Raw genomic sequence first — 14,263 nt, forward strand, 5'->3', positions numbered from 1 at the left:
ATAGAAAAGCGCAGAAGATTGCTTTTTAATACTATTAAATTTACATTCACATAAAATAGACAATATTATCGATTTTAAATCGATATTACGAATCGATAATTTATTTATTAAAATCGATTTTTATTTATTGTCTATTTTACGTAAGAGACACAGAAGCGACTATTGAATATTAGTTTAAAATAGTGAGGTAATTATTACGTATACATGTCATTACGGCTACTTATTATCTATGGTATACACAGTTTTGTCTTTTTGTTTGTGTCGTGCTGTCCTGCGCTAACTTTATAGTGCTGGAAAGAGACAAGATTATTTTTAATAACTGCTAAGTTTAAGGGCCTCTTTTACGAGTTGTGGATACCCCCCCCCCCCCCCCCCAAGAGCTCTGGTCACCTTACTCACCAACAAGAACATAGCACTGATTGAGAGCAATATTATTTAGCTGTGATCTTCTGTAAGGTCGAGGTTCTACCCCAGTCGGGCTCTCCAGATTTGGATCAGAATATTTCCTACTGCGCCCTACCTCAGTTAATGGCATCCATTGAAACAGTTCCTTAGTAAATTATGGTTGCTGTTTGTTTACTTACCTCAATGCATACTTTGCTGTATGGGTGGGTAAGTCTCACTCTGCTCTTCACTCTGCGACTCTTGTTCATCGCCAGACTGTTCACCTTCCTGATCCTCGTCTTCTGATGATGAGAGTAGGCCTAGGAAGGAAAAGCATTTGGTGTTAAGTGAAGTTATTTAAAGTTATTTAAACTTTATTCACTTATTTATTTTTATATTCACTGAACCTGAAAATTCGGTTTACATATAAGTCATAACGTTATTAATGAGCTTTTATATGAAGGGATATGCATCGAACACATGTATTAAATCTATACTAATATTATAAAAGCTGATGAGTTTGTTTGTTTGTTTGAACGCGCTAATCTCAGCAACTACTGATCCAACTACTGAGCTTTATAATATCATGACGCTTAAAGCACCATTGAAGAATATTTCAAAATCGAGATTTTTCCTCTTGAGAGCTTCCGCTGCGTGCCCTGCTTACATAGTAAAAGTTTTTCAAAAATCATGTCTGACAGAATTATTACTATTCCACGTGGACGAAGTCGCAGGCAGAAGCTAGTAAACAAATAAAAGCATCACACTCAACACCACTACCAGGATTTACTCCTGTGTCAGAAGTCTGGGAACACACACAATACACGAGCACAAACGACCAGACCACGGCATGCATCTGTATGACGCATACAAGTGTTTGCCGTGAACGGGGATCGAACCCGCAACCACCAGTTCAATAACCATAAGCCAGTGATCGTTGTGCCAACGTATCGCGTCGTCTTTTTGTAGTATCGAGTTGTCTTTAATAATTCGGATTCGAATATGATTAATTTTTTTAGCCCAAGAAATCGTAGAATCTAATTAATCTCTATCATATCCGGTATATATCATCATTACAGCCTATAACAGTCCACCGCTGGACATAGGCCTCCACAAGTTCATGCCAAAAATAACGTGAACTCATCTGTGTTGCCCATAGTCACCACGCTGGGCAGGCGGGTTGGTGACCGCAGTATACTGGCTTTGTCGCACCGAAGACGCTGCTGCCCGTCTTCGGTCTGTGTATTTCAAAGCCAGCAGTTGGATGGTTATCCCGCCATCGGTCGGCTTTTAATCCGCTATATATCTATTGATCTAAGTAACTAACCTGCAGTAAACTGTGCATTGGTGAGAGCGTCGGGCCAGTATCTTTTGCTTATTGACGATCCGTTTTTACTCTTCTTTCCGCCTGCAACGAAAAACGTTTTGATTAATGACTCTTAAAGAAATATCCAATCACACACAACTTATTATTACTAAGTTTTTAAACGCCTTAATACCGAAAGCGCTTTGCCCCCGTCGACCTTACCCCCAATCCCCCCGTGAGAAAGCAGTATTATTTAGCTATAATTTTCTGTAAAGTCGAGGTACTACTAAATTAAACTAACTCTGTATGGGTTGTCTGGAAGAAATGGCTAGTTAGCCATAAGTCCGCCCATTGTACTTCACTGTCTGTAACTATCTTTATGCTTTGTTTGTAATATATTTGTGGTGTACAACAAAATAAATCATACTACTCCAGTCGGGCCGCTCAATATATTAAGCAGAAAATTTCCTGCTGTGCCTCAGTTTTATTGATATGAATATTAATTTAACAGAAGTTTTTATTCGTGGCAGTCTTAACGATTAAATTATGTAACTAGACGTTTTATAGTCCCAATTAGTGAATATATAGATAAGTGAGTATACCCGGCTTATCCTGGCAGTCCAACATGGGCTGGAGGATGCGTCGTCTCGCGTTGATGAACCAGTTGTTGACCTGCAGCAGCGTGAGGCGCGTCTGGGCGGCCAGCGAGCGTTTCTCCTCCTCCGTGGGGTAGGGGTGCTGGGGCAGGCCGTATTACATGACACAGTGGATATCGGTAGTTCTAAGATTATGTGAAGTTCGACTATTGGGGGAATGCCGTATTAGTTGCATACAACTATGCCAAGTAGTATCTCTAGAATAAAGGTTCGCGTGCTGAAGGGACAATAACGGGGGATACGGGCTATATCAATAAAGAAAGGAAGAAAAATATATTTATTTGGGTCATCACAAACATTGCAGAGACTTAATGACTAAATGATTTATACACAAAAAAAAACAATATATAATAAATTGTACATACTAAATTGTAAAGAGAAAAAGAAAGAAAAAGTATTCTATGCTATTTTAAGAAAAAAAAAATAGTAGTTTATGCAACTGTCATATAATGAAGGGTATTAAATCACGAGTGTGAGTTTATGAAACGAGCGCAGCGAGTTTCATAATAGTAACGAGTGTTTTAATACCCGTGTTATATGCAGTTGCATACACTACTTTATCTTCACTAATGCAATTAATCAAACAACAAGAGTAAAAGCTGACAATAGTTTATTTATAATAATTATTCAAATTTTGGATGGTACAATTTTGAAAGTTAATGTTAATTATTGATCTACAGCTGTAGCGGTCGCGGGGCAAGCAATAGAGCTCGTAGACGGAGTCGGAATAAGTTATTATATTCTTTTTCATATAATTTTCTAGATTTTTCTGGCAAAAGATTGTGAGTTAATTTTGTTGCCAATTCTAGAATATCCGGAGGCGTACAAATATCATCGTCGCTATCCATTTTTAACTTTTAATTTATTAAATTAAATTCACACGTACGTGTATTGTCACTGTTTGCAGTAGTTTTGAAGGTCCAATGCATAGAAACTACGATCGATAAAGAAAACGAAAGCAATCGTGACCATTTTCTGTTGATACGAACGATCTGATAATTATTATTTTGAAACTGTTTTTTTTTTCTTTTTTAAAGTGAAAACTTTTCGCGCACCACGCACACATTTTTTTGTAGGTAGTAATCTAGGCTGATACGTCACGCTCTGAAGTGAAAGGCTCGATCAGGTGAACTCGGGATCGCCGAGTGAACCCGAGCGAGAAAGGTATAGACAGCTGCTCTTCGCTGCTGAGCGGAAAAGCTCGATCGGGTGAACTCGGGACTTATTACGTTATTGCTTGATTGCGATAGCCAATTAAGTTTTCACTTCTGCCGTGCGACACTTAAGCACATCGTATTAAGCACATCGTATTAAGCACACACTCTATTTTTTTTTTTTTTTGTTAACTTTGGGAGTTTCAAAATAATAATATCGGTAAGTCCCGTATCATAGAATCCATTGTTTATATACCAGTTTTGAACAAACAACATAAACCCATACCACAAGATGCTGGAACAACCAAGCTCTCATCACTTGCGTGGCGTGTCTTGGCAGCACTCCTCGTTTACCCCCCTCCTCTTCATCATCACCGCCCGGGGGCGGGGGGGAGCCTGACACCGATGAACAGGAGTTGGAGTTCGTACCTGGGAGGATAAATATTAGATTTAGAGCCTGTTTCAACAGTTGTGGATTACTCTATTTGACGGATGACAGCATCCGATAGTGAAAAGTTTTTGTTTCATTATCCTTTTTTTTACCATCGAGTTCTACTATATTTATAAGATATTTCTGTTCGAATATATTAACGTTAAAGTTGCAGCTCATTAATTGAGGAGAATCAGGTCCTACTGGCCTATTCTACCTCCCACTATTTGTATCTTCATCCGTCAAATAGCGTTATCTACAACTGGTGCAACAGGGCCTTATAGTAGTTTTTAAGTTATACATTTATTCTGATTAGCCCGGTGGTTAAATTAGCAGTGACTCTGCTTTCTGTCCCGGGGGTAATGGGGTCAATTCCTGCAGTGAGTGTGGGTGTAGTATACGTTTACTCATATATGTATGTATTTATTATTATGTAATATGCATAAATCGGTTGTTAACTAAAATATAGCCAATACGTTGCCTACCTTAGGGACAGACGCTTATGTGTATATTTTTTGTTGCTTGGTGATTATCTAACTTTAATAAAATATAATAAAAAAAAAAAAAAAAATATCTAATCTTATTCTAACTTTTGGTTTCACAGGTTGTGGGTGGGAAGTATCTGAAAGGTCCCAACAACATCTGGTGTTAGAGGCGTCCATTGAGGTAAACGATTACCATCCATACTAATCAGTTGGACGGTACGCTTGTCTGACACCTTAGTGGTATAAAAAATATAGTACCTATTTTTATATTAAGGTAGTTGACCGCCATTTTTTAAATATATCGATAACTTTTTTTTAATAAGACCTAACTAACACAGAGTCATTCGGAAGTTATGCGACATTCCGTTCATTAATTTTTATTTATTATAGATTTAGTAAATCTATAATATATTTATAAGGATATTAAAAAATCCCTCCTATTCTTAGACCTACCAAATACACAAAAAAAAAATTGTAAACAGTCAACCGGTTTCGAAGGAATTCTGTAACAAACATTGTGACACGAGATTTTTTTTTTTAAATTAGATATAATCTTACCCGTAAAGGAATCCGTAGATATTAGCCCGGCTCCGATTTGACCGATGGGAGTCGAACCTTGGACCACGAGACCGGCTGAAAATATTTTTTACATATTTTCTTAATGAACTAAAATGTTAAGATAATTTATCATCAAAATTGTACAGTATTGTGAACATATTTATCAATCATACAATGCGAAGCTTAAGTATTAATTATAAACAAACAATTGTGGTATAATTATATCAATTATTATTTATAATCTGTTTAATTAATACATTTTTTTATCTTAAATTTTTGATTCTACATGATTTGCCGTTGGCTTAATACCGGGAGTTTCAAAATAACAATTTTGATAAGTCGCGTAGAATCAAGTGTTCATAAATTCTATGAAAATTTAAAAATTTATATCTTGATAATTTATTTATTGTCTATGATTGATTTTTAAATTTTGTTTAAATTTAAAATAAAAGAGGTTTGTAAAACTAAAATTATTAAATAATTTTACAAGGTAATTGAAATGTATAAAGTTCTGTTATTATCATTATTATTATTTTGTTTTTGTATCTTAAATTCGCAAGAAATAAGATTGTTTGTTTTTTTCATATTGGTATAAATCATATCTGCGTAGAATGGTGCCAAGAACGCTGGCAGTATTTCTCCTTTGAATCGTAATTTTAATTCTCAAAGAAGGAAATTAATCAAATAGATTTTTAATAATAGCTCGGGGAAATAGTCTTTTCCTATTTTCTAGTTTGTAACTGGCTGGTTTTGATATCATGAAAGGGCAATATTTTAAAAATGAAATTAAAAAGGAATAAAACAGTTTTCCGCCACTTTTCATTTTCATTTGAATAATTCAGTACGTTTTAAAGTTCTACTTTAAAAAAAGGAACAAATGCGACGCAAGCCGATAAATAATTTGTCACGCTTATGAACCTAATGCAGTGTCAGTAAGAGTTGATGTGGCGAATGCTAGCGTGACCTCATCCCCCCCCCCCTCGCCCAAGGTGGACGACTGCTCACACGTGGTGGTTGTTAGTCAGTAGGAGTCTGACATAACTCTCTGGCGCCCCCGCGCTGGAGGGTAAACAGTAAGTAGCACAAACTTGATTTCACTGTTATCGGTCATGATATTTCGATGGATCTTTCTGATCGCCCAATTACATTTTTGAAAAATTCAGCTAAATCGACATTTAAGTAGTTATGATATAATTGAAGACCATAAAACAGTTTTGACTAATTTTGGAATTTAGAAAATGCTATACAAAAAAATCGATATACGGGTGTCATATGAATTCAATAAAAGAAACCTAATTGTACATATATATTAACAAATGTAAGCAAAGTTCGTAAAATCTTACTTTGTAGTTCTATATAAAATACGAAGAAACTTTTTCGCCGACCTATTTAAATAAGGAATAAAAAATAAAAAAATAAAAGTTTTTTTTTTTTTTAAAATTAGATTGTAGGTTAGTGTTACAGTTTATTTCTTGTTAAATTGAACCCCGACCTATTTAAATAAGGAATAAAAAAAATAAGTTTTTTTTTTTTTTTAATTAGATCGTAGGTTAGTGTTACAGTTTTTTTTCTTGTCAAATTAAATTAGTAGTAAGATACTCACGGGGCTCCCGGTGCGCGTAGGGCAGGTCGGCGACGGGGAAGGGCGGGAAGGCGGGCGCGGCGGGCGGCGGGCCGGGCGACTGCGGGCGGTCACTAGCGATAACTTTATCCGCCACCACGCAGCGTGGCGGATAAAGTTTCGTCGTCCACTGCTGGACGTAGGCCTCCCCAAGGTATTTTTAAATTATACTCATAAATTTAAAATCAGTTACACTGCCTTTTATCTACGCACGGCAGTATATACAGAGTGGATACAAACGAGAGGCATGAAATTGTTGTTGGAGGTGTTTAAGGTTGTATTTTGTAAGTATAATTTAATATTTATAAAAATAAAAAAACACATGTTCTAATTAAACTTTTATTTAATCTTATGAATATACAGGTGTTGCTTACAATTGTATTACATTACGCTACGCTACGCTATGCTACGCTATGCTACGCTATGCTACGCTATGCTACGCTATGCTACGCTATGCTACGCTACGCTATGCTACGCTATGCTACGCTACGCTACGCTACGCTACGCTGCAGCCTGTAATATCCCACTGTTGGGTATAGGCTTCTTTCCTCATGTAGGAGAAGGATAAGAACTTAATCCACCACGTGCTCCAATGCGGGTTGGCAGATATATTCCCTACTATGAGTAACGACCGCTATCAGATGAAAGTGATAACAACCGGGACCGACGGCTTATAATGCTCTCCGATGTACGCTGGGAAGACGTACAAGAACAGCACAAACACCCTGACTACGGCAAACATCTGTATGGCCAATACAAATAGTTGTCATGTGCGGGGATCGAAGAACGCGCGTTGCGCCAACGCGTCGACAATTGTATTGTTAGAAATATAAATACTCATTGTAATAATACTTCACGTTATGTTTACGTTAGTGGCCATCTTCTCGACATATCCATCTCAGATATCAATAGCCAAATTACAAGATGGCATGTTATTTTTTCGTCCTTTTTTCCTAATTTTCCTTGTCTTTACAATTTTCCTTTCCTTTTTTCCGAAAAGGTTTACATATTTATACATCTATTCCAGAAAAACAAAAGAATACAATCTTTGATTTTTGTTGTTTTATACCATACATGTTGTACAATTATATTAACAATATTTTCTAGGTGTATTTTCGCCATCCACATTTATTATACCACCCTCTATGTACGAAATTCGTGAATTTTGATTACATTTTTATATTTCTTCTCCATTCTTTATTTCTTTCTCTTTTATATAACTAGATCGACAAGCAAACGTTCGGATCACCTGATGGTAAGCGATTACCGAGACCTATAGACGCCTGCAACACCAGAAGCATAGCAAGCGCATTGCCGACCCTAACTCTAACCCTCTACCCTGCCCATCTCTCTGCCACACTAATAGGAACTCAATGCTAGTTTAGAACAGTATTGTTTAGCTGAAAGTTTCTTGTGGTAAGCGTTTTCTTCCAGGATTGTCAATTTCTAACATTGGATTTAATGCCTTAAGAGTTTTGATAGTACATGTTAAAGGTTTTAATGTTTCTGATAGAGGTGACTTTGACTCTTTGAAGGCTGTTTCTATTAGCGTTTTATTTTGTGATTCTTCTCCTAATGAAGTGTCTGATACGAAGGCAATATATGGAATAATTGACTCATTGAAGGGGTATGTGCCCGTGAAACAGAAATGGTTAGCAGATATGAACACGTATGGTCATAGAAGTCTGAAAAATTATGACCATATTACCAGCACACTTAGGATAAAATGGCCATAGAAAAATAACAACCAAATTATAAAATAAATACGACGGTTTCGAGGTTATAGAGTCGAAAAAGCATTAAAACATAAGAAAAAAGAAGAATTATCACAAGAGCGATGTTAAATTCACATTCACAACGTTAAGAATACCAAGTATTGGACATTTTTTTAATAAGTCAAAAATATAAATGACAAAATATTTGCCTTTTAAATTTATTTCGGCGCAACAAACTACAGTACGAACGATCGTTCAAAGAAAAAACCCAGAACTTTCTCGATCTTTAATTTAAATGACCGGCAATTAGTAGTAGGGTGACCCTATTTCATACTATTTCTGGTGTATACGAAAATTTTGTCAAACAGAAGCAGTTTAGGTACAAAATAGGCTTTCAGCTTTGTGATTATAAACATTTATTGGGTATGTAAAGCCATTTCACTGAGGTAGGGCACAGCAGGAATTTCCAGCTCAAAATATGCAGCAGCCCGACTGGGGTAGTACCTCGACCTTACAGAAGATCACAGCTAAATAATACTGTTTTCAAGCAGTATTGTTCCTGTTGGTGAGTAAGGTGACCATAGCTCCTGGGGGGATTGGGGATTGGGTCGCCAACGCGCTTGCGATGCTTCTGGTGTTGCAGGCGTCTATAAGCTACGGTAATCGCTTACCATCAGGTGAGCTGTACGCTTGTTTGCCGACCTAGTGACATAAAAAAAAAAAATCGCTGTAATAGACTAGGGGGTACCATATAGACTGGTATTAGTGCTTGTGGGTCTCCCTACCGTTACTCATAACCGGGAATATATCCGTCAACCAACAGTGGAGCATTGTGGTAGATTAAGCTCCAACCCTTCTCCTTCATGGAGAAAGGATCCAACAGTGGAACGTTTACGGGATGATTCAGTTCAGCTTAAAAAATCGGGACTAATTTTTTTTGTTTATATTTATTGTCAGAAAAAAAATACAATGGATATGATAAAAAGTGCAACATAAATAATGTACGGTTTAACAGTTAAAACAATTTTTTTTTTAATTGATTTTCTTTAAGGCATTTGTACTTTTTAATTTTGATTGCTCGTGTTTAATTTCTTTTTTTTTTTGTTATTAGATTTATTTATTAAACTACATTATATACATTGTTATATGCCATGCACTGATACGGTAAATGGTGAAATATAGCTATGATATAGCTAGTCACCTGATACTGCGGCGAGTTTGATGTACTCGAGTGGTCATCCATTGGTCCGGACAAGTTATTGTTACTCTCCACTCCACCTGAAATTTTAAAGAAACAAATATTAAAAAAAAAAAACAATGTAAAGTAAGTAAAGGAGATATCTAAAAAACACACAAACATGAAACCCTGAACATTAGATTTAAAATAACTTTGATACCCGGAATACGCAGTACATTTTTTTTTATATATCACTTGGTCGGCAAACAAGCGTACGGCTCACCTGATGGTAAGCGATTACCGTAGCTTATAGACGTCTGGAACACCAGAAGCATCGCAATCGCGTTGCCGACCCTATCCCCAATCCCCCAGGAGCTCTGGTCACCTTACTCACCAACAGGAACACAATACTGCTTGAAAACAGTATTATTTTGCTGTGATCTTCTGTAAGGTCGAGGTACTATCCCAGTCGGGCTGCTCCATATTTTGAGCAGGAAATTCCTGCTGTGCCCTACCTTAGTTGGACATGGAGCATGGAGTAAATATTTAATTTGGGCTTCATAAAAGGGATAACAATGGCAGACCAAACTGGGGTACAGATAGTGTATATTTAAAACTAAGAGTAACAAAATAGTTGATACAAATGAATGTGATAACTATCTGCATATTTAGTACTAACTGCACACCTGTTGCCACAAAATAAATGTGCCAAGAAATTTGGCAATAAATAGCAAATTTTATTAAGACCAACCTCTGCTTGGCAAACGAGTTAAAAAATTATTATAACTTAATTATTATAACTAAGCCATGATAATAACAATTATTAATACGTGAAGCAAAAACTTTGTACCCCTTTTTACGAAAATTGCGCGGACGGAGGAGTATGAAATTTCGTACACTTATCTATACTAATAATAATATTATAAAGAGGTAAAGTTTCTAACTTTGTTTGTTTGTAGGGGGTAATCTTCACAAATACTGATCCTATCACGAAAAGTCTAAGCTACACTATTCAGGAGTGACATAGGCAATATTTTATTGTGATTGAACAAACTGTTATGAAAAGTGTGATCGGGCGAGGTGAACGGAAGTTGACAGGGAAATATGAGTTAGTGAAGATAGAAAGAGAGAGAGTTACGTTTCGTAAGTTTGACTTCAGTCGTGTGGTTTAAAGCACGCTCGTTTTTTTTTTAAATAATCAATACAAACCAGTACTGTAGTCCGTTCGAAGTAAATTCTCACTCTGCATTTTAGTCTTCAAGCACGCTATGTATCTCCCGCAGAAATCTCTACACAGCTCTTGGACTTTTTCTAGTTCTAGAAGATGAATCCTTAGAACCTGAAAGGGGAAACGTAAATACTGGATCAATGATTTTTAACCGACTTCCAAAAAAGGAGAAGGTTCTCAATTCGACTGTATTTTTTTTTTTATGTATGTTACTTCAGAACTTTTGACTGGGTGGAGCGATTTCGACAAATTTTCTTTTGATCGAAAGGTGGTGTGTGTCATTTGGTCCCATTTAAATTTATTTGAGATCTAACAACTACTTTTCGAGTTATATCTAATAATGCGTTTTTACTTGACGCTTCTTTCGTCGACTTACGTTGTATTATACCACATAACTTGATTATTCTTTTTTTGTTGGAAAGGGAATATTTCTAGTTTGGTACCATGGTAAGGAAACCAGGATCTGATGATGGAATCCCAGAGAAATCGAGGTAAACTCTTGAAAATCCGCAATAACTTTTTATTGGGTGTACCGATTCTGATAATTTTTAATGTAATCGAAAGCTGATGTTTATGTCATCTGATAACTACTTTTTGAGTAATCTTTGATAACGCGTAGTTACTTGACTATTTTTTCGTCGATCTACGTTGTATTACTCGTCGATGTAATTGAAGTCGGTTTTTTTTCGTTTGCGAGCAAACACAATTATTTTTATATTTCCAAATAACATAGCTTCATAATAATATAAGTGTAAAGCAAAATTGGTTCAGTAGGTTTAGAAGTCATAGATAAAAATAGATAATATAATTATATCTATAATACATCTTAATAAGACTAGTATTGATAAGTTACTGATAAATTAAACTGATGATAAAAATTAAAAACTGATGACTAATTGGATAACATTATATATACGATAAAATTGGATTAGACAAATTTTTCAATAACTTTATAGGTAAATATGATAACGAGAAAAGTATCTGTTAAATACATCAAATCAAATGCAACATTAAGCTCGACATTTTTCTTATAAAAAAAAATCATTAAATAAAATAAGACATAAATTCCTTCTCACCTGAATGCTCTTAATCATCAGACCATCGATCTCCGGGTCGTCGACGAGGAAAGGTCTCCTGTCCCTCCTCTGGTGTTGCACGAAGGCCTGGAGGTCGGCACCGAAGGCGTCGGCCGCTGGGGGCTCCGCCCCTGCAGTTGCCTGCTCGCATCTCTCAAGCAAAAGAGCCAGGAGTGGAAACAGGGGATGTCTGTAATTTAATACGTATTTTAAGAGTATAATATAAATATCTGACCCTCAACGGTCCCCACTACGGTTAACTCCTGTTTCTGGGGTCCGGAAACATAAAACACAAGTTTTAAAGTCCAGACAACAACAAACACCTATATCGCCAATACAAATATTTGCTATGTGCGGAGATCGAACCCGCTACCACCAGCGCAACAGTCTCCAAATGCCATGAACGTTGCGCAGTGTTTCAAAACTATAAGGGATACATACGGCTTATATTTGTTTAATCAAATTCTAATATAGTAATATTTAGCGAAACCGTTTGCTTGCTTTTTTATACCCTAGAGTTTTTCAATAATGTTTTAAAATAATGCTGTGTGGTTACGGCACCAAAGAATATACTCGTAGCCACCCCCTCTCTTCCCGTGGGTGTCGTAAGAGGCGACTAAGGGATAACACAGTTCCACTCTACCTTGGAACTTAAAAAGCCGACCGATGGCGGGATAACCATCTAACTGCTGAAAAAGACGGGCAGCAGCGTCTTCGGTGCGACAAAGCCAGCACTGCAGTCACCAACCCGCCTGCCCAACGTGGTGATTATGGGCAAAACACATGAGTTCATGCCATTTTTGGCGTGAACTTGTGGAGGCCTATGTCCAGTAGTGGACTGCGAAAGGCTGCTATGATGATGATGATGATGAGAGTTTTTCAAACAAACGTAAGGATAATGGCGTTTACCATTGCCTAAAGACGCATTCAACATCAGATGCCACACAAGCGCGTTGTAGAGCATCCCCCGAAGTTCTGGCTACCTATATCTTAGGTACCTGTATAGGTATCACTACAATATCACAAGAGTATTGTTCTGAGAAGAATTCTTGAATAACCAACTCCTAATCGGTCTTAAGTACCTTAAATTATGATGGAACCGATGTCAGCTAAGAGGACAATGAAAATACCGTGAAAAACATGTGCTGGAAAAGAATACTTGACCCGGCCAAGACCCACACGGTCTGAAGTGTCTTAGATGACGATTGAATCGAAAGCGGGTATGAGGGTGCGTTTTTAAGTTCGCAGAATGATAATTTTAGAAAAGGGTAAGCGGGTTCGTTATAGTATTAACATGTCAAGTGACTCATAATTAGTATATATGTCAAGTTTTGTTGTAATCGGATCATTAGTCCTTGAATTATCGTTGACCACTCAATCGAGAACATAGTGCAAAGCATGGTGAAAATCGAATATCGCGAGGTAATGAAATTTCTTATCAAGCAAGGAAAGTCTATTCAAACCACACTGAATGAGATCTCGTTGGTTTACGAGGAGTCTTACCCAGGAAAAACAGTGGCCTTACAAGTGGTATAATTTGTTTAAGCAGGGTATCAGTAACTTCAATTTTCAAAATTCCACACAATCAATGTATACTATGCTTTAATTAATACTATACTATGCTTTAATTTTTGAACAGTCAAAAGAAGCGATAAAAAAAGACAGAGAAAATTGACCAAACGTGTTCTGTTATTGCATGACCCGTTCATAAGAGTCGTGTAGCGCTGGCGGCTGGATATTTCAAATCACAATGAATCAGTGTGAATATGATTTGTGTTACAATCAAGATCCGGCCCCGACTGATTATTACCTATTTCCAAAAATGAAAAAAAGAACTGCGTGGTAAGAAATTTTATACTGAAGATGAGGTTAAGGAAGCGGTTTCATCATATTGTTTGGATAAAGCCAAAATTTTTTTTACGATGGTATAAATAAGTTACATAACTAAAAGGTCTGAAAAATGTATTCCGTCTTGCAAGTGGATATATCGAAAATAAAAATAACTTTGTGTCTTTATTTTTACTCAATACCGCGAATTTAATAACGCAGCCCCGTAACAATACTAACTTGTACACAGCGCGCTTATCCGCCTCGAACTGCGCCTGATCGACGTCAGTGGCGGGCGCGCCGCCGCCCTGCATCCCGCCAATATCACCACCGCCACCGCATCTAGAAGAATAAATGAAGAAGAATTACATAAACATTATATTTAACACAAAATTCCCTAAAGGTAGTAAACACACGCGTAAAGATGCTAAAATACCCTAAAGCAACCCGCATCTCAGCTAATGATACAGGTATCTATGGGCATATATATGTTAAAATGGCGACCACGTCTCGGCAAAAGAAATACAGGCCGCCCTCCAACCAGGTGGACTGACGACCTAAAGATAATTGTGTTTGCAGACAAACGAAAAAAAAACCGACTTCAAATACATCGACAAGTAATACAACGTAGATCGATGAAAAATAG

The 14,263-nt window shown here is 36.8% G+C and overlaps 1 protein-coding gene across 1 annotated transcript in view; it reads right to left on the reverse strand.

The window, feature by feature from the left end:
* Positions 1 to 585: 585 nt before the first annotated feature.
* LOC123668177 (homeobox protein PKNOX2-like) overlaps positions 586 to 14,263 on the reverse strand; it is a 46,347-nt gene continuing 32,669 nt past the window's right edge. The window contains exons 2-11 of the mRNA XM_045601967.1: positions 13,858 to 13,959; positions 11,791 to 11,980; positions 10,696 to 10,825; positions 9,511 to 9,587; positions 6,577 to 6,655; positions 4,974 to 5,048; positions 3,787 to 3,929; positions 2,293 to 2,428; positions 1,712 to 1,792; positions 586 to 704 (exon numbers count right to left, since the gene is read on the reverse strand). Coding sequence (XP_045457923.1) covers positions 586 to 704; positions 1,712 to 1,792; positions 2,293 to 2,428; positions 3,787 to 3,929; positions 4,974 to 5,048; positions 6,577 to 6,655; positions 9,511 to 9,587; positions 10,696 to 10,825; positions 11,791 to 11,980; positions 13,858 to 13,931 — 1,104 coding nt within the window. The 5' untranslated portion in view covers positions 13,932 to 13,959. The remainder of the gene's footprint in view (positions 705 to 1,711; positions 1,793 to 2,292; positions 2,429 to 3,786; positions 3,930 to 4,973; positions 5,049 to 6,576; positions 6,656 to 9,510; positions 9,588 to 10,695; positions 10,826 to 11,790; positions 11,981 to 13,857; positions 13,960 to 14,263) is intronic.

The sequence above is a fragment of the Melitaea cinxia genome, chromosome 30, assembly GCF_905220565.1.
Source record: "Melitaea cinxia chromosome 30, ilMelCinx1.1, whole genome shotgun sequence".
Lineage (NCBI taxonomy): Eukaryota > Metazoa > Arthropoda > Insecta > Lepidoptera > Nymphalidae > Melitaea > Melitaea cinxia.